Source organism: Macrobrachium nipponense, chromosome 21 (genome assembly GCF_015104395.2).
Source record: "Macrobrachium nipponense isolate FS-2020 chromosome 21, ASM1510439v2, whole genome shotgun sequence".
Lineage (NCBI taxonomy): Eukaryota > Metazoa > Arthropoda > Malacostraca > Decapoda > Palaemonidae > Macrobrachium > Macrobrachium nipponense.
This window is the reverse complement of record NC_087212.1, coordinates 24,831,446-24,851,822: the sequence shown is the minus strand read 5'-3', so window position 1 is coordinate 24,851,822 and position 20,377 is coordinate 24,831,446. Positions and strand designations below refer to the sequence as shown.

At 39.5% G+C, this 20,377-nt stretch overlaps 2 protein-coding genes across 2 annotated transcripts in view; one reads left to right on the top strand and one right to left on the bottom strand.

Annotated features, from left to right (window-relative positions):
* LOC135197854 (spatacsin-like) overlaps positions 1-20,377 on the top strand; it is a 443,463-nt gene that overhangs the window by 356,912 nt on the left and 66,174 nt on the right. The window contains 1 exon segment of the mRNA XM_064225036.1: positions 10-151. Coding sequence (XP_064081106.1) covers positions 10-151 — 142 coding nt within the window.
* On the bottom strand, positions 10,510-20,256 carry LOC135197853 (uncharacterized). The gene is made up of 2 exons (XM_064225035.1): positions 19,410-20,256; positions 10,510-11,938 (listed from the first exon to the last, which is right to left on the bottom strand). The coding sequence occupies exons 1-2, from the start codon at positions 20,158-20,160 to the stop codon at positions 11,445-11,447; spliced, it is 1,245 nt and encodes a 414-aa protein (XP_064081105.1). The 5' UTR covers positions 20,161-20,256; the 3' UTR covers positions 10,510-11,444.

The following is a 20,377-nucleotide window of genomic DNA, read 5'->3' as shown; positions in this document are numbered from 1 at the left end:
TCTTTTCAGCTGTTGTCTCTTGTACTTCGTTTGAAAGGAGGAGGAACCATACAACTTGCCAGAGACTTTATTAATGCTTTACCTATACCCCAGAGTGCTATTGTAAACTTTTTGTGTGAAGAAGCTGTGGCCACTATAACAGCAGGACCTGGTGAGTAGTCTTTCTGCCAGATCAGACTTTTGTCAGATTCACACTATTTCTTGCTGGTTGTGTTGTCACATGTTGATATTTTTCTTTTGTGAGTCTTTAGGTGGTTATTACAGTGGTACCTCGAGTTACGAAAGGCTCAACTTACGAAAAACTCAAGATACGAAAGCAAATACGAAGATTTTTGCGGCTCTACATACGAAAATTGTTCAAGACACAAAAGGTTGTTGCTGTAAAGTCTGAGATTCGCCCGGACCACTGATAACAATTTTAAAACTCGCGCGCCGCCAACTGAGTAGACTCGCCACCATCCTCCCGCTCTCCCATTGGTTCCTGATGCTAGTCACTGCCATAAGATCCTTCTCTCCTATTGGTCAGCATCTCTCCCATCGTGCATCTACGTAGCGGCGTGTTTCTTCGGCCACTTCGTGGCATCATCGGTATCGTAAGCACACAGAATTCGTTCGTTCTATACGATTTCATTTATTAACGTAAATTCGTTAGTGATTTTGTTGAAGTGATTTATCGCGTTGTGTGAGAACTTTACTACATACGTATACTACATAACATAATTATGTACAGTATGTACGTAGTCATGGGTCCCAAGAAAGTTGAAGTTCACGGAAAGAAGAGGATGCTTTCTTTGGAGACGAAGATGGAGATTAGCGAGAAGTATGAAGCTGGTATGCAATTGAGTGTGATCGCCAAGGAATATGGCCAAAATCCGTCGACAATAGGCACCATCTTTAAGCAGAAGGATGCCATCAAAGCAGCTACACCTTCCAAGGGCGTGACTATTTTGTCCAGTAAGAGGAGCCACGTGCACGATGAGATAGAAAGGCTGCTTCTTGTCTGGATAAAAGACTAAGAAATTGCTGGCGATAAGATAACGGAGACGGCAATCTGCCACAAGGCCAGCGCTATTTTCTGATTACCCAGGCCGAAGACAACGGAGAAGGGACATCGACGCCAAACCCAGAGTTCAAGGGTTCTCATGGGTGGTTCAAAAAATTCTGTAAACTGACTGGGATCCATTCGGTGGTGCGGCATGGGGAGGCGGCCAGCTCGGACACGAAAGCCTTTATTAAGACGTTTGACGAGATGACTCTCAACGAAGGCTACAGTTCTCAGCAAGTCTTCAACTGTGATGAGAATGGCCTTTTTTGGAAAAAATGCCTCGTCGGACGTACATCACGCAGGAAGAGAAGAAGCTACCCGGGCATAAGCCTATGAAAGACAGGCCTATGCTCGCACTTTGTTCGAACGCCAGTGGGGATTGCAAGGTGAAGCCCCTACTTGTCTATCATTCGGAGACTCCTCGAGCCTTCAAGGCCCACAAAGTGCTTAAGGAGAAGCTTCCAGTGATGTGGAGGGCTAATGCAAAAGCATGGGTAATGAGACTTTTGTTCACCGAGTGGGTAAATCTGTGTTTCGGCCCGACAGTGAAGAAATTCTTGGAAGAGAAGCGCCTCCCTCTGAAATGTCTGCTGGTGTTGGACAATGCCCCTGCTCACCCTCCTGGCCTCGAGGAAGATATCCTAGCAGAGTACTATTCATTTATCAAGGTTCTTTATCTTCCGCTTAACACCACCCCTCTCCTCCAGCCCATGGACTAGCAAATGATTTTGAACTTCAAGAAGCTGTATACGAAACATCTTTTTAAGAGATGTTTCGACATCACCGATACCTCAAACCTCACCTTGCGTGAATTTTGGAAGGAGCATTTCGATGTTGTGATATGCATCCGACTTATTGACCAAGCTTGGCAGGAGGTTTCGAGGCGAACCTTGAATTCTTCGTGGAGGAAACTCTGGCCTGATGCCGTATCCACCCGAGACTTCGAGGGATTCAACGTGGGCGAAGCTGGTGCTGCAGATTCAGGAACAGTTGATGATCCTGAAACTGTTTTGCAACCAGATCTTGACAAGATCATTACACTCGGCAAGTCCATGGGGCCGGTCGTTGACGAGGACGACATCAATGACCTTCTCAAGGAGCACCAAGAGGAGCTTACGACGGATGACCTGAAGGAGTTGGAGGCCATGCAACATAACGTCGTTCAAGAAGAGTTCTCTAGCAGCGGTGAGGAGGAGGACGACGACTCTATGACAACGGCAGAAATTAAGGATGCTCTAGCTGCTTTTCATAAGGTGCAATCATTCGTAGAACAGAGACACCCCGAAAAGGCTTACACAGGTCGTATGCTTGCACAGTTCGATGACATTTGCCTGAGTCGTTTCAGGAACATTGTCAAAAGCAGGCAGAAGCAATCTTCCTTGGATAGTTATTTTTTAAAGAGGCCTTTAGTAGGAGTAAGCAAAAAGGAAGAACCAAGTGATACTACGAAAAAACAGAAAGTTGTAAGTGGTGAAGAAATTGAAATTTTGTAAAAATATAATATATATATATATATATATATATATATATATAGATATATTATATATATATATATATATATATATATATATATAAAAGTAAAAGAAAAAAAATTATAAATAAAAAAAAGGACAAATTTTTATTTTTTTATTTTAAGTTTTTTGTAAAGTTAAAAGTTACAGTTTTGTTAATGTGTTTCATAAAGTTTAGTTTATGTTTTCCTGACATTTTTTTATGTGTTTTGTAAAGTTAAGTGTACGTACTATAAGAAGTTTTCTGCCGTTTGTCCTCCTCCTCTGTCGCTACTTTCGGGGATAGCCTCACTCGAAAGGTAAGCTTCCACATTTTACTACATGCGTACATATGTACGTACAGTATTTCTTGTATACCATGTCCACTAATACACTTTATTTACAGGTACATACATATTAGTACTACTAGTACATATTAAGTTAGGTATTGAATGGTCCAAATTGTTGTAGTATTTCATTGTTTATAGGTCAATTTAGCTTTATTATGAAATTTACTGGGGTGTTTTTGGAGGGCTTGGAACGGATTAGCCATTTTACATGTGTAAAATACAGTTCAAGATACGAAAAACTCATGATACGAAGGCCGCCTCGGAACGCATTAATTTCGTATCTTAACCCTTAAACGCCGACTGGACGTATTTTATGTCGAGATAAATTGTCTGTCGGGTGCCGACTGGATGTATTTTACGTCGACATACGAAAGTTTTTTTTTTAAATTCGCGGAAAAATACTTATAGGCCTACCAGCCTAAAACTTTTGAATCACGCGCCTTGGGGGATGCTGGGAGTTCACGGATCAAGGCCTTGTTTTGTTTTGAAGCGTGACCCAGGTGCGCATGCGCGATATCCCTTCTTCTCGCTCCAGCCAGCATCAGTAGCGCACCATCCGAGAGCGATCTTTCGTGAAAAGCGTGTTTTTCTGGACTTGTGCGAGACTTTGAGCATTTGTATTGCTACAGGACATTCATAGATATGTCTCAACGACGTGTAAACCGTGAAAGGCGCGTTTTACCCGTCGGAAGGGATCGTGTAAGGCGAGTTTTGGACCTGGATGCTGGCAAGGGGCCAAGCACCCAGCATGACCATGCGCCTCAAGGCCATTCTGTGCGGCCACGTGTGGCTGAAAGTGTTTCAGGAACACATTGTATGCCTTTGGTTACCCCTAGGAAGCATGTGGGCGTCCTTAGGGGCATTCGTAGGCATTTGGGAGGCCTCCAACCAAGGGACATAGACGAGTATCTTTCGGAGCTTGATCGGGAACATGTCGCAAGTCCTCATTTTGATGGCGGATGGTCATCGAGTGATGAGGACATCAGTCCCGATGAAAGTGAGGATGAATATATGCACCCAATGTCCATTCGAGGCTCACATCCCGAAAGTGAGCTCGAATTCAGTGGGTTCAGTGCTTACGAGGGGAATCTGAGGAGGAGGGGGAGGGTGGGGATACGGGCTCAAGTTTTATCGCAGAGGACGATACAGAAAGTGAGGGCCTAAGTGAGGGTGATGGGCCAACGGCGGTGGGTAGTGTGCAATATCGTGCCCGCACCCGTGCGCCGTGCGCTCGCACGGGCACGTAGAAGGTCAGCTCGTCGCGCCAGCCAAGGTGAAGGTCGGTCGTCGGAGAGTGACGAGGGGTGGACGGAGGACCCCACCCCTTCTAACATGCACCCCTTCCCGGCAACCCCTGGGATGACCATACCAGTACCCCTGACTGTTTTGGGGTTCATCCAGCTTTTCCTGACGCAGGAATTGCTGGAATACCTGGTACACGAGACGGTGGACTACGCTCGGTACTGCCGGTATGAGCTGAGGACGACCTTGTGTATTACTGGCGGGGTTGCAACCTCATTGACATGGCGCATTTTTTGGGGCTCCACATTTATTTTGGTATGACACCTGCTGTCGACGTCAGGCAATATTGGAGGAGAAATTATTTTTTATGTATGCCGAATGTGCCTGGCGTTATGTCCCGTGATAATTTCCTGGCGTTGGACAGGTACTTCAACGCCTTCAACCGAAGGGCCATACCCCAAAATAACAGTGATCGCCTCATTTTAGTGCATACAGTGTTGGATTATATCCGTGAGCGGTGTAGTAATCTCGTGATTCCTGGAAAGAACCTGTCTTTGGATGAGGGGATGATGCCTTACAAAGGAACGTTCTTAGTATAAAAAGTGTATAAACCTCCCCAAGAAAGCCAAAGAATATGGTGTGAAATTCTTTCTCATTACCGAGGCCAACACTGGATACGTTGTGGACTTTTCAGTGTATACCGGGGTCTTCTCCACGCTGCGTGACACTGTATTCAACCTTGTGGGACGTTTCCGTAACCAGGGATATCACCTGTTTATGGATAATTATTATAACTCGGTATCCCTGGCCCAGGAACTGTATGAAGCAGGTGTTCACGTCAGTGGTACCCTTCGGTTGGTGCGTGGGGCCCCAAATGTCCTCAAGAGGTTCGCTAGTCATCCGCAACACCTGGCAAGAGGAGAGACAGAGTGGCGGCGGAAGGGCGCTGTCTTCGTCATCTGTTGGAAGGGTGTCCGACTCGTCCCCATGATTACGACGAGTCATGAACCCATCCAAGAAGAGATCGTACAGCGGAAGAAGACACGTCGACAGGGCCGAGTTGTGTTTGAGGAGTTTCGTACCGAGCGGCCTACCGTCATTGGGCACTACAACAGGCACATAGGAGGAGTTGATCTCTTTGATCAGCTCATCCAGTACTATCCCTTCGCCAGGAGAACCAGAAGGTGGACACAGAAGCTCCTGAAATACATCCTTCAGTTGGCCCTCCAAAATGCCTACATACTGTGCTGTGGGTACCGCGGTGTCAATCTTCCGAGGTTGACTCACATACAGTTCCTAGAGGTAGCCGGGAATGCCCTCATCAACTTCGATCCCGATGAGTGGCCTTCCATAACTGACCCCCTGCCCCGAGCTGCAGATCTGCCCCTAGAGGAAAGGGCAGATAGGAGGGCCAACTTTGCTCGACCTGCCGCCGCCCCTGCTGCCGCCGCCCCTGCTGCCGCCGCCCCTGCTGACGACGCCCCTGCTGACGACGCCCCTGCTGACGACGCCCCTGCTGATGACGCCCCTCTTTCTGCCGGCCCCGCCATCACCGCTTCTCGTCGGGAAGTGGACCCTGCGTGTCGGCTGCAGCCAGGCGAACACATACTGGAGGCCTTACAAGGGCGAAGGCAGAAACGGTGCCGGGTGTGCCATATGAAAGGCAGAAGGAGAGACACCCGGTTCTTCTGTCGTCTCTGCAAAGTTGCTCTTTGCAGGATAGGGGAGTGTGACCGAAAGTACCACACTAGGTCATGTATTGGAGCGCGCCCCCACCAAACCGACAGTGGAAGGCGCACGGGGCCGCCGGGTCCATCAGCAGTAAGGGCGCGCGTCTCCCTCCTCCACCTGTACCTCGTCATGTCGAGTGGAAAAAAATGCAAGACTCTTCAATGGAGGAGGGAGAAAACAAGAATAGAACGAAGAGTCAGGAATTAAGAGTTGAGTATTCTGCATTTATTTTATATTTAGTTTTATATTTATTACAATTTTTTATATATCTGAATGTGTGCATGATAAAATAATAATAAGACATTTCATTGTATGCGAAAAGAGAAGTGTCACCTGCATTCCTTTTATTTATGTATTGGTACCAGAATCGAAGAATGTAATATATATATTTTACGTTTTAAAAAAATATATATATTATATATTATATATATAATATATTATATATATATATATATATATATTATATATATATATATATATATATATATAGATATATTATATATATATAGCAAATATTTTTTTTTCTTTTTTTTTTGGGTAGCAATACTTAGAGTAATATTCAATCATTTACCTTCACTTTAAAACAAATTGGAAGTCTCTAGAACAATATCTCGATTTATGGTGAATATTTGAAAAAAATATTTTTATTCCCTCCGCGCGCCGATTCTCGGCAGCGAATCTCCGAAATGCGTAGGTCACATTCTCCTAATATTTGTGCCTTTTCATATTACGCTTTTTTTAAAGGTTTATATATGGAAATGTGCGCAAAAACATGCACAATATAACAAAAAATATTGGAAGGTTGTAGGATTTCTCATTTTTGAAATATTTGCATATAAAGTACGATAAGTACGAAAAAAACTACGATCTGTCAAATTTGACTCAACCGAAAAGGTCAAAAAACGCATTTGTAACATAAAAATCTTACAGTTTAGTAATATTCAATCATTTATCTTCATTTTAACATATTGCAAGTCTCTAGAACAATATCTCGATTTATGGTGAATTTTTGAATACTTTTTTCCCCCTCCGCGCGACGATTCTCGGCCGAAAATCTCTGAAACGCGTAGGTCACATTCTCCTAATATTTGAGCCTTTTCATATTACGCTTTTTTTAAAGGTTTATATATGGAAATGTGCGCAAAAACATGCACAATATAACAAAAAATATTGGAAGGTTGTAGCATTTCTCATTTTTGAAATATTTGCATATAAGTACGATAAGTACGAAAAAACTACGATCGGTCAAACTTTGACTCAACCGAAAAGGTCAAAAACGCATTTGTAACATAAAAATCTTACAGTCTAGTAATATTCAATCATTTATCTTCATTTTAAAACATATTGCAAGTCTCTAGAACATTATCTCGATTTATGGTGAATTTTTGAAAAAAAAAAAATTTCCCCTCCGCGTGACGATTCTCGGCCGAAAATCTCCGAAACGCGTAGGTCACATTCTCCTAATATTTGAGCCTTTTCATATTACGCTTTTTTAAAGGTTTATATATGGAAATATGCGCAAAAACAGCACAATATAACAAAAAATATTGGAAGGTTGTAGCATTTTCTCATTTTTTGAAAATATTTGCATATAAAAGTACGATAAGTTACCGAAAAAAAACTACGATCGTTTCAACTTATTTGACTCAACCGAAAAGGTAAAAAAACGCATTTATCAACAATAAAAAATCGTTACAGTATAGTTAATAGTCAATCAATTTATTCTTCATTTTAAAAAACAAATTGCAAGTCTCCTAGAAACCCAATATCTCCGATTTATGGTGGGAATTTTTGAAAAAAAAAAAAAATTTTTCCCCTCCGCGCGACGAATTCTCGCCCGAAAAAATCTCCGAAAACGCGTAGGTCACATTCTCCTAATATTTGAGCCTTTTCATATTACGCTTTTTTTAAAGGTTTATATATGGAAATGGCGCAAAAAAAACATGCACAATATAACAAAAAAAAAAGGATTGGAAGGTTGTAGCATTTCTCATTTTTGAAATATTTGCATATCAAGTACGATAAATAGGAAAAAAACTACGATCGGTCAACTTTGACTCAACCGAAATGGTCAAAAAACGCATTTGTAACATAAAAATCTTACAGTCTAGTAATATTCAATCATTTATCTTCAATTTAAAACATATTGCAAGTCTCTAGAACAATATCTCGATTTATGGTGAATATTTGAAAAAAATATTTTTATTCCCTCCGCGCGCCGATTTTCGGCCGAAAATCTCTGAAACGCGTAGGTCACATTCTCCTAAATATTTGTGCCTTTTCATATTAGCTTTTAAAGGTATATATAATGTGCGCAAAAAGACGTGCACAATTCATAACAAAAAATATTGGAAGTTCGGTTAGCATTTATCATTTTTGAAATAAATTGTATATAAAGTACGATAAATAGGAAAAAAACTACGATCGGTCAACTTTGACTCAACCAAAATGGTCAAAAAACGCATTTGTAACATAAAAATCTTACAGTCTAGTAATATTCAATCATTTATCTTCAATTTAAAACATATTGCAAGTCTCTAGAACAATATCTCGATTTATGGTGAATATTTGAAACAAATATTTTTATTCCGTACGCGCGCTGATTCTCGGCCGAAAATCTCCGAAACGCGTAGGTCACATTCTCCTAATATTTGTGCCTTTTCATATTACGCTTTTTTTAGAGTTTTATATATGAAAATGTGCGCAAAAACATGCACAATATAACAAAAATTATTGGAAGGTTGTAGCATTTCTCATTTTTTTTATATTTGCATATAAAAATTTTTTTTTTTTTTTTAAATTCGACATTCGGTCAACTTTAACTCGTTCGAAATGGTCGAAAACTGCATTTGTAAGCTAAAACTCTTACAGTATCGTAAGATTCAATCATTTTCCTTCATTTTGAAACAAATTGCAAGTCTCTATAACAATATTTCGATTTATGGTGAATTTTTTAAAAATTATTTTTTTACGTCCGCGCGCTACGAATTCATGCATCATTTTGTAATAATATTTTCTCTGTGTTGCTTTTATCATTTTACAATGTGTTATATATCAAAATGATCGCAATTTAGTGCACATTACAACGAAAAAAAAGTAACTTGTTACCTCTAACCGTTTGGCGCACAGCGCGATTTGAATACAATTATATATGAAATTTCGTTTTTGCGCTATCATATATCGCATTATTTATATATGATAATGATAATGATAATTTTTTTCATTTCTGATGGTTGCATACTAAACTTCAAGCAATGACAAAAAAAGGAGCCAAAAATGAACTCTTAATCTTGAAATCTAAGCGCGCTGTGATTTTTTGAAAAAAATATTTTTTCCGCTTCCGCGCTCACTCTCAAACCCCTCCAGCATACGGGAGTAATTTTTTTATTTACCGCTTCGGCGTTTAAAGGTTAAGGTACCACTGTATTCAAGTTAGGATAAAAATATTGGTGTTGATTTGAAGGTGATTTGTTTTTGTAATTTTTTGTAGTTTGATGAAGAAAGAACAAAAATAAGTTAAAATGACAAGTTCAGGTTAACTGAAAAAAATTTACTCTTTGCTGTCAAGACATTCACCAATAGCAAATTACCATAAGTTTCTTTTCTAATTGTATAAGTTTTATTGCTATTTATACCAGCCAATGAACAGTAAAAGGAGAAAGATGTAGAAATTTTTGTGATATTTGAATGACAGCTCTAAACTTCCTGGTTACAAGTGTATAGCAATGTTTGAAAAAATTGGCAGTGAATGTTTGTGCATTTGGTATATTGTTACCCTCTGCTAATAAAAAGACACTGTATTTTTATATGAGTAAACTAGTTTTTTTTCATTTTACAAAAAATATTTATGTAAAAACTTATTAATAAAAGGATGCTATATTTCTGTTAAAGAAACTCCAGTATATCAATTATTTTTGGAAAATTCCCAGTACACCAACTTGCTCTGACAAGAAAAAAGCTTTCATTTTGCATTCCAGGCCAACCAGTAAATGGATTTTGACGAAGGAAAAATCTATTTCTGGGCAAAGGCCTGTGTCGCCCAGTGAAATGTCCCTTTAGCACACATTTCTAAGGTATGAATATTGCTATAATACCAGAGAAAAAAGCTAATATGGAAATGCCAGAGTATTCTGGCTCGCTCACCTTATTTAAAGTGTCGGTATGGTTTCTGGGGCGAGTGAAACCACTACCAGAGGTCCTTTGCCATTTAGATTCATCCTTCTTCAATATCCCTTATCTACAGAGGAGCCGATCTAAGGCCCACTACTCACTACCGTTACGGCTAGCGCCTCTGACGTCATTCCTGCAGATAGCACCCAAGCTTGGGCCAAGAAAGGGTGGGGTAAAAGGAAAGGGTGGGATTTCACTGGGCGACACAGGCGTTTGCCCAGAAATAGATTTTTCCTTCGTCAAAATCCCTTTTCTGGGCTCAGCCTGTGTCGCTACGTGAAATAGTACCAGAGAAATGGCCATACAAGCTTGGGAAAAAGGAAGCACACAAGTAACATATAGGATAATCAAAAACAATTAAGGTTAATTGCTATAATCTAGATATAAGGTTACAGAACAAGTAACAACAGAGCAATTGGAACATTAATGCTAAACCAAAATACAAAACATAACAGTTACTTAAGAGTACATAGTAAGGCTTAAATGCAAAGTGTGACTAATCCTAGATACAAAACAAAAGGAAACATCACAAGTACTATATACAATATGTGACATCCAAGGTACAATATGGCTACATTGACAACTGAGCTACAGCAAGAATGCTAGCGAGGCAGGTAGGAAAGAGAGATAGAAAGTAAACTACTTACTACTAGTTAAGCAGTGTCAGGGGAAACTGTGTTTCCAGCTGCCACTGCTGGAAATTTAAGGGCTTCTAAGGACTTAAGATAATGGCGCTTGAATACTGTCGGAGATTTCCAGCCTGTGTACTTCTTCAGATCATCAAAATTCATGTGTTGAAAATAATTAATAGAGGTAGCTTCTGCTCTAACATCATGTACCCGTGGGAAGGACTGCGGGTTGGCTTGTTTTATAAAGTATAAAATCTGTTGCCTAATTCCTTTTAAGGAAATGGTGCCTCCCTTTTCCCTAATGAACAGAGGGCCTGAAGATCGTAGGGCAGTTCTACTTAGATATGCTTTTAGTGAAGTAACTGGACATAAGGACGGGTCCTGTGGAAGTGGGAGAATTTTCCATGGGGCCCATCTATCCAGTGGGTCTTCATTCTTAGCCAGAAATTGACGATCTGGAGAAAGTAACACTTCTCCTGAAGGGAGAAACTTTCTATGATCTGATTCTCTAGATAGAGCCGACAGTTCGGAAATCCTGGCTCCTGAGGCCAGACTTAACAGGAATAATGTTTTCCTCAGGAGAGCTATATAGTCACTTGAGTCATTATTAGTGTCCGAGGCCAATTTAAGGACATCATTTAAAAACCATGACACAGATTTGGGTCTCTCAGATGGTCTGAGTCTAGCGGAGGCCTTGGGGATGGATGAAAAATATGAATCTGTCAGATCTATTTTGAATCCAAACTGGAAGATCTTCTTAAGGGCAGACTTAGTAGTAGTAATAGTACTAGTTGTATTCCCTCAGGAATACAGCTAGTTTTTTAACTGCTGAATCATATTGACGCAACGTCGGTTCCCGTTTATCTGATTCTAAGAATAAGATGTTCTGGGGATCGATATTAGCATCTCTTTGTGCCGCAAACTTCATGAAGTCCATAAAGTTAGGGCTTTCTGAATTCCTGAGGAAGCGAACACAGTCCGCGTTTGCACTAGTTGTGATAGTTTGGGATTGGGAATCCGTTGAGGTCGGAGTCCCAATTCCAGTAGAAGTGGGAACCAATTGCTCTTGGGCCAATTGGGGGCTATTAGAGCAATGTGGCCTTTGAACATCCTGAGTTTGTTCAGGACTTTCAAGAGAAGATTCACTGGAGGAAAGAGGTAAATCTTCTTCCACATATTCCAGTCTATAGCCATGGCGTCTGTGGCATAGGCCAGAGGGTCCAGGTTGGGGGCCACATAACATGGGAGTTTGTGGTTCGACTCGGTGGCGAAGAGATCTACCTGTTTTCGAAAAGCAGTTACACAAAGAGCAATTTAACATAAAGGTAAAGCAAAAATATGTTATAAAAATTATTTTAATTTACAAAATAAACTGAAAAAACTAGACAATTGACAATAAGGATATGACTGGCGAATAGGATGATCCTGGTCGAGTTGCAAAACCTTTGTAAACTTAGCGTGGACGTTCTCGCTCTATCCGTCAGAGAACCTGCATTCGGTCCGCACTATTGCCCCTTATTTTCCGAAACATCAGAAGGATCTCAACAAATAGCCAGTCATTTAGGTCCATAATAAAGCAGTGACGAAGGTAGTGGTGATGATGGAAGCCTTCTGTAGAGCTCTTGAGTACTAGGTGTTCAAGTCGATGACATTCATCCGTGAGAAATTACGACCAGAGCCACGGTCCTCAAATTAATTTGTGACAGCCATTGCTTCTTAGCTGTAATAATTTTTAAATCCGGAGAAGACTGATCTGGTCCTGTAGCTTACGCTGAGCTCTCCGTACTGCCTTCTTCAGGTCGCTCGCTGCGACAACGGTTTCTAAGCCTGGTGTTAGGTGCGAACAACCTGACAAACTTAAATATATGGTTCAGGAATGGCCTCGTTACTTTTAATTGTCCTAAGAGGTATTTAGGGATGCAAATAAAATGCATTTGCTTTTAATATAAAAAAAATAGCTATTCCTGAGCAAACATTAACATAAAAACCACAACCAAACTCTATACATATAATATATAAAAAACACAATGCCGCATAAGTGTGCATTTTTCTACACTCCACGAGGGGATTCAATTTTCTAAGAAAAATTGAATGGAAATATAGATAAATGATTACGCTAAATCATCCTCAAATAGTTTCTTTACCCTCTCTTTCCCAATCGTTGCACTTTGCCTCTTGGGTCTCTCCTTAACTAAATCTTCCTTACTCTGCTTACCATCACATGTTGATTGCGCCTTATCGCTAAATTTAGCCTCAAATTCCCTTTTGTAAAGTAATGGATCAAAGAGGAACGTTGCCTTTTAGTTTCTTCCCTACTTTTTCCTTTGAGTACAGTTGCACCAGTTACTTCACCCAAAGAGTTCACTTTTATCTCTTTAACAATACCCATTGGAAAATTAGTAGGTTTGAGGAGGGGTTCTTTATGAGAACAATGTCTCCAACTTCCAATAGCTTATGATTAACAGGTTGGTATCTACCTCGTTTTATCAGTTTTGCTTGGTTCACAAGTTGCACAACAAACTCGTTATTATATATCTCTATTATACTTTCCTTAGCCTTTCGTAACTTTCTGTGACTGTCCTTCACATGGGCAATGGGAGATATATTCGGAACCCAAGTATCATCTGCCCTAGGTAAAGGATGTAAATGGGGAATAATATTTAAGGAATTTAATTCGTGTCCTTTAACTAAAATTTCTGGAGTTATAGGAGAGGGTACAGGTTCAGTCCCATCATTGCTTCGCAAATATTCTTTAAAGGCAATTGGACGACGATTTACTAAGTGTACAATATTTTGGACAGCAAAGTCAAAATCTAAATATTCTAGGACCATGTTCCGAACAGAACCTTCAATAAGCCTCTTAACCATCTTCACACACGATTCCACTAAAGAACCAAGTTCACTGTGACCTTTATAGTATTACTGGAAACTCAAAGATTTTATGTTGTTCTCCCTGAAATAAGATAATGTGTCCTTATCATTTAGAAAGTTTTCAACAGTTCTAGCACCCGAAGTTAGCTGTGAACCTTGATCACTTAAACAGAGTTCAGGTACCCCAAACTCGAAACAATGGAGCTGCAGTGCTCTCAAAAAGGAAATCTCTGAAAGGTCTACACATACCTTAAGATTTATGGCCCTCGACCATAAGCAAGTGATACATAATATCCAAACTTTTGATTTCTTACCCATCCAATATACCCAGTAAGGTCCGAAATAATCTATGAAAATGTACCTGTAAGGTATGGTTGGAGGAGAAACCCTAAATTCCCTATATGGAGACTGGTTTAATTTTATAGTTCTACTGTTAAATCTACGGCAGTGAACACAAGCTTTCAAGACTTTCTTTACAGTAGAAAAACTACAAGGAATCCAAAACTGTTTCCTAGCCTCAGATAATGTAGCATATATTCCAGAATGAGCTAACTTAACATGAAATTTGTTTATGATTTCTTCGGTCAATTTACTGTTTTTAGCCAAAAGAATGGGGAATTCATATTTATGGTCTCTCCACTTACAAAATTTACTTTTAACTCTTAGTAAACCAGATTTCTTATCAATGAATAAATTCAGTTGACTCACTATGTTGGGAATATCTCTAATTTGAGGGTTTTTTTCTCTGAAATATCTAAAAACTTCAGGAAAATTTTGCTGTTGATCAAGCAAAATGATCATTTGCCATGCTTTCAAAGAAATTTCTTCATTACTGAAAACTTCAAAATGGTCATACTTGCCAGATTTGTTCTTCAATTTCAATTTGACATTGTTTATGAATGTCAGTACATATTTGTAGACAGAAATCAAATGAAGCCAACTGGAACTTGGAATTGTTGAATTTAAAATATCTCCCATCTCTGGCTCTGTCACACTCCTTATCTCACACTGGCCCTCTGAAACTTCAAGCACGTTGGTTAAAGGATTTGGGATTGTTACATCCAAATGGTCATCTTCCAAGATATCCTGAATGGTATCAGGTCCTGTGAAAAAATTTGATTTTATCAACCTCTTATAAGACAAGGACCTGGTAGTACAATCCTGCAGGATTTATCATACCTGTACAAAATTTGAAAGTCACAGGGACAGTTTCACATAAATTCTCGATTCTGTGCAACCTGTTCATAATAAAAATACTTAGTTTCCTTAGTTTATCAAACCTATTTGTTCGAGAATTTAGCCAACTCAGTGCAACTGCACTATCTGAGAATACTACCAACTTTGTTATGTTAATGGGAGACACACTCTCTGAACCACAGAGTTCTTTATAAATATCAACAACAGTTTCCGTACCAAGCACAAGAGATTGAAATTCAAGAGAAGGGATAGACTTTAGTTCTAACTGGCGCCCAATTATTCTATTTTTTGATAGAAGGAAACTTACCTCCTTTGTTCTCAAGTTCTTGATAAAGAGCACAACTCCATATATATGCTTGCTAGAATCACAAAAAGCAATCAGTTGGAAAGGATCATTTCTACGACCAACAAATCTCTTCACTGGAATTTCAGGAACACCATTCACTTGCTTGCAAATATTAGTCCACTCTCGTAATTTATCATCCGATAGGGTATCGTCCCATCCAACTTCTTTTCTGCACTGTAGCGAATGCATAAATAATCTAGCCCTGTTTAATAAGGGACCATAAAATGAGAACACATCAAAATTGGCTGCAATTGAACTTAAAATCTGTCTTTTGGTTATTGCATCCTTATCAAGTACCAACTTACTTGTCGACAGAGTATCACTACTTCTGTCCCAGATCAACCCAAGCAATTTTACCTTTGTAGGAGTCTTTCCTTACCTTCATTCTATATGTTGCTGCAGAGAGTCATCATTGGTTATGAATTGCTGTAGTTCAAATTGATAGGGAGAAAATATACTTTTAAGTTTCTTATAGGCCTATTTCAACTTTTCAGCATCATTGGTTGTGAAAGCCAAGTTATCCATGTAAGCTAAGTTATATAACTCTTTTCTTTTTTCAATTCCTTCACATCAATATTGTCACCTTGGACCTCTAACATCAAAATTTTATAAAGTGCTAACATTAATAAAGCTGGACTACATGGCAAACCAAATGGTAGTCTACAATGTTTATAAACAATTAAGGAATAGTCCTTTTTAGATACATTTATATACCAATAAAAGAGTAACCTACTTTGATCTGAAGGCACCAACTTAATCATCAGAAATGCCTTTTTAATATCAAAACATATCAACTTTTCATTAAACCTTAACTGTAAAATAGAAGTTGAAATCTTCTTATTCAAACAAGGACCAGCAAAAATTGCTTGATTATGTGATAATGTTATAGGTTTACCTGGGTCAGATTCACACAAATTGGACAAAAATACATTACGACATTTTGTCGACTCATGGTCCATTCTGAACACTGGCATGTGAGGTAGAAAGCTATGTTGGGGGTTATCCTCCAAGAATTGCTCGAGGTTAGACACTCTCTCTATAATGCCTAGCTGTTCCTGTTCTTTAAAAACCTCATCAATCATATGTAAAGCATTACCCTTTTTACTAAATTTCTTAAAATTGGACTTTAATATTGCTTTTGACAAACTTTGATTCTTTCCAAGCAAATGAGCTACTTTCCCATTCCATAACAGAGGCATAACTAACCTTCCTTCACTATCTCTAAAGGTATTTGCTAAAGCAAATTCTACTACTTTCCTGTTCTCCTCCATAAAGTCTTCGTCGTACACTTTAGAATCACTGTTTAAAACAGTTTCTGCCTTTGAGGAAAGAATTTCTTCTGCTGCTTTCTCAAGTTCAGTTTCAACAATCTGACCCTTATCATTTAAAACAGAAATATTAACATAAGCAGGAAACTTAAATTTCTCTACAGATCTCAGAACAATCCATCTGTATCGAAAATACCGTCAACTTCCAAGGGAACAATCACCATTTATACAAACTTCAGAAGAATGCTTTATCCTGTCTGGTAATAGAGCAAGATTCTGCTTATACCTCTCAATGTCACCTACTAGCATCACTCCTAATGGGTGAACTCCAAGTATCCACGATGGAAACACCTCAGAACTACCTCCAAACAGCACATCCTTCTGAGGTACTAAATGCGAATTATCATTCCCCAATAGCAATTTTATATCTTCAATTTTGTCCCTACATAGATGCAAAGTTTTGTCAGCTAATACATAGCCCTTATCTTTAAAGGTTTGAGCTACCTCAGATACACCTGGCAATACTAATTTCAAATTAATGGACTTTATGGCAATAGCAGTAAAACAATTTTCACTCAATTTGACCTTGTATACCACAGTAGCTAACGGCTTTGAAGAATTAATACCATTCACTACCAAAGAATAATTCGGATCAACCACTTCAAACTGCATACTCTTAGCCCAATCTTCCTCTACAAAAGTTACTTGACTCCCCGAATCCTTTATACCTCTATCCCCAGAGTCATTCAACGAAAAAAGAAGGCATAGCAGTCACCGGGTTACAAGAGATTCTCAAAACTCCCAAATCAGACCAAGTTAGATTAGAAACAACAGAATTAGAGTTAGATTTCTCTTTACTATTCACCTTTACCTTTTGGTTACTTACTTCGTCGTTATCAGAATCACTTTTAGGGTTATTAGCATTACTTTTTGGGTCGTTACAAAATTTACAAAGATAGCTGAAATGCCACTTGTTACAATATCTACATTTACTGTTAAACTTAAACCTGCAATCTGAAGTTTTATGAGAATCATAAGTACAGTTTGTACAACAATTCAACTGTTTTAGTTTTTCAATTTTACTCTGTGGAGTTACATATACCGAACACTTATAAATTGGGTGATCAAAGTCTCCTTTATCATCTGCCAAACATAAAGAACATTCCTTAACTTTGGATTTCTCAACGCTACCATCAACAGCAGAAGCTAAACAACTTGACTTCGACACATCCTTTGAAACAACCTTTCTCTGAACATTATTTCCCTGTCTTACATTGAATTTCTTAGATAGGTCTTTATACCTTTCTAAAGCAGTAAAGATATGTTCATCTATTTGCTGCAAAGAGGGCTTATTTGAGCCAGTAATATGCATTAACTGATTCTTGAAACAGTCATTAAATCCATTCCATATGAAAAACTGTAAAACTATGTCTCTATCTATGTTTAAAGCCTCAAATTGATTACAAATAATTCTCATATTACTGATAAAGTCATATGGATCACTCTGATAAGTCAACTTTAACTCCGATAACTGCTTAATAACACTGTATTGTTGAGCCAAAGTATCTGCAAACGCTTTCTGTAATAATTTCTTAGCTTCGTCATACGAACGATTACTACAATCTAGAGAACTTACTAGTTTAAGCGAGTCGCCTGAAAGCTGTCTCGTAAGAAGGGTAAATTTAACGTGAGTACTAAGATCATACTTATCTACAGTCGCTTCAAACTCTCGCAAAAACTTCGAAATATCCTCACCTTCCCTATTAGCAAATGTCGGTAAAGGTAGTTCAGGCAATTTAAGCTGTGAAATTTCAGGACGCGAACGATCCGAAGGAGACACCGTGGTCTTAAGGAGAGAAAGACACTCATTTAAACGATCGTCATAAACAAACCAAGTATCCATTTCCTCACTCACCAATTTATCGCTGTCCACGAATTCACCTGCGCTATCCCAAATTTCATTTAAAACCTCTTTATTCACTTTGTCAAGTTTTTCTTTAAGGTCCAACAATACGTTCATATGCTCCTTAGCATCGCTTACAGACATCGAAGAAATAACATTTTCTATCAAATTACACTTCTTGGTAACTTGCTGCCTTAGGGCTGCACGAGAACTACGCGAAATACTCTTTGGCGGCATTTTGCGAAAATTTAAATGAACTTAAATTTAAAACTAAATATGATATAGGGAAATATTAGAGTGCCGTGACTCTGGAACGCAACCTGCACAAGGAATGTCAACAACAAAAATACTCAAGGCAATGGACCTCGCAACCAATCCCATCCTCGTCGCCATTTTCGAAAAGCAATTACACAAAGAGCAATTTAACATAAAGGTAAAGCAAAAATATGTTATAAAAATTATTTTAATTTACAAAATAAACTGAAAAAACTAGACAATTGACAATAAGGATATGACTGGCGAATAGGATGATCCTGGTCGAGTTGCAAAACCTTTGTAAACTTAGCGTGGACGTTCTTGCTCTATCCGTCAGAGAACCTGCATTCGGTCCGCACTATTGCCCCTTATTTTCCGAAACATCAGAAGGATCTCAACAAATAGCCAGTCATTTAGGTCCATAATAAAGCAGTGACGAAGGTAGTGGTGATGATGGAAGCCTTCTGTAGAGCTCTTGAGTACTAGGTTTTCAAGTCGATGACATTCATCCGTGAGAAATTACGACCAGAGCCACGGTCCTCAAATTAATTTGTGACAGCCATTGCTTCTTAGCTGTAATAATTTTTTAAATCCGGAGAAGACTGATCTGGTCCTGTAGCTTACGCTGAGCTCTCCGTACTGCCTTCTTCAGGTCGCTCGCTGCCGACAACGGTTTCTAAGCCTGGTGTTAGGTGGCGAACAACCTGACAAACTTAAATATATGGTTCAGGAATGGCTCGTTACTTTTAATTGTCCTAAGAGGTATTTAGGGATGCAAATAAAATGCATTTGCTTTTAATATAAAAAAAAATAGCTATTCCTGAGCAAACATTAACATAAAAACCACAACCAAACTCTATACATATAATATATAAAAAACAAAATGCGCACAAGTGTGCATTTTTCTACAACCTGAAGCCCCAGTACTAGTTGTCAGATCCAACTGAATGACTCCTTGTCCAGGGACCACTCTGACTCCAGCGGAACTTAGCGTGATAGCGCATCCGCTACCACGTTTCTTACGCCCGCTAGATGAGTGGCGGACAGGTGCCATTTGTTCCTGTTTGCTAGTGAAAATAAGGCTATCATGACATGGTTCACGTGGCTCGACTTGGAGCCTCCCCTGTTGATGCAGTGAACTACTACTGCACTGTCCAGCACCAGTTTGATAGGAGATTTCTTGGCTGGATGAAGCTTTTCCAGGGTGAGGAACACTGCCATAGCTTCCAGTACATTGAAATGAAGCTGGTGGAATGGTAGGGACCAGGTTCCCTGTACCTTTTTGTATTGTGAGTAGCCTCCCCAGCCGCTTAGTGATGCATCTGTGTGGATCACTAAGGCCGGCGGAGGGAATTGGAGCGGAATTGTCTTTGACAAATTCTTGATCTCTGTCCACGGGCGGAGTCTCTTTCGTAAGATCGTTGGGATAGGGGCTAGTTTGTCCCGGGATCTGTTGTTTGCTCTTGAACGCCAAACCTGGTTTATGTCCTTTAGTTTGGCTTTCAGAAGAACATCCGTTACCGAAGCAAATTGGAGAGAACCTAAGATTCTTTCTTGGTTCCTCCGGGACGTCTGCTTGCACTTGAGAAATTGTCTGGCTGCTTTGGCTATTTCTCTTCTCTTCAACGGTGGAATTGATAGAGTGTGGGAGTTTAAGTCCCATTGAATCCCTAACCACTGGAAGCCGGACTCCGGTGTTAGCCGGGACTTGGTTCTGTTTATCTGGAAGCCCAGATGTTCCAGAAACCGGATTACTTTGACCGTTGCTCTGCGACATGTTTCGATGCTTGTGGCCCACACGAGCCAATCGTCCAGATAAGCTACTAGCATTATTCCTTGAGACCTTAGTTCTTGAACAACTGTCTCCGCCAGTTTTGTAA

Coding starts and splice junctions, on each gene's coding strand:
- LOC135197853 (XM_064225035.1), bottom strand. CDS start 20,160: ATGGGACTTAAACTCCCACACTCTATCAATTCCACCGTTGAAGAGAAG. Junction 11,939..19,409: donor AACTAGTACTGGGGCTTCAG/GTTGTAGAAAAA, acceptor TTTCGAAAACAG/GTAGATCTCTTCGCCACCGA.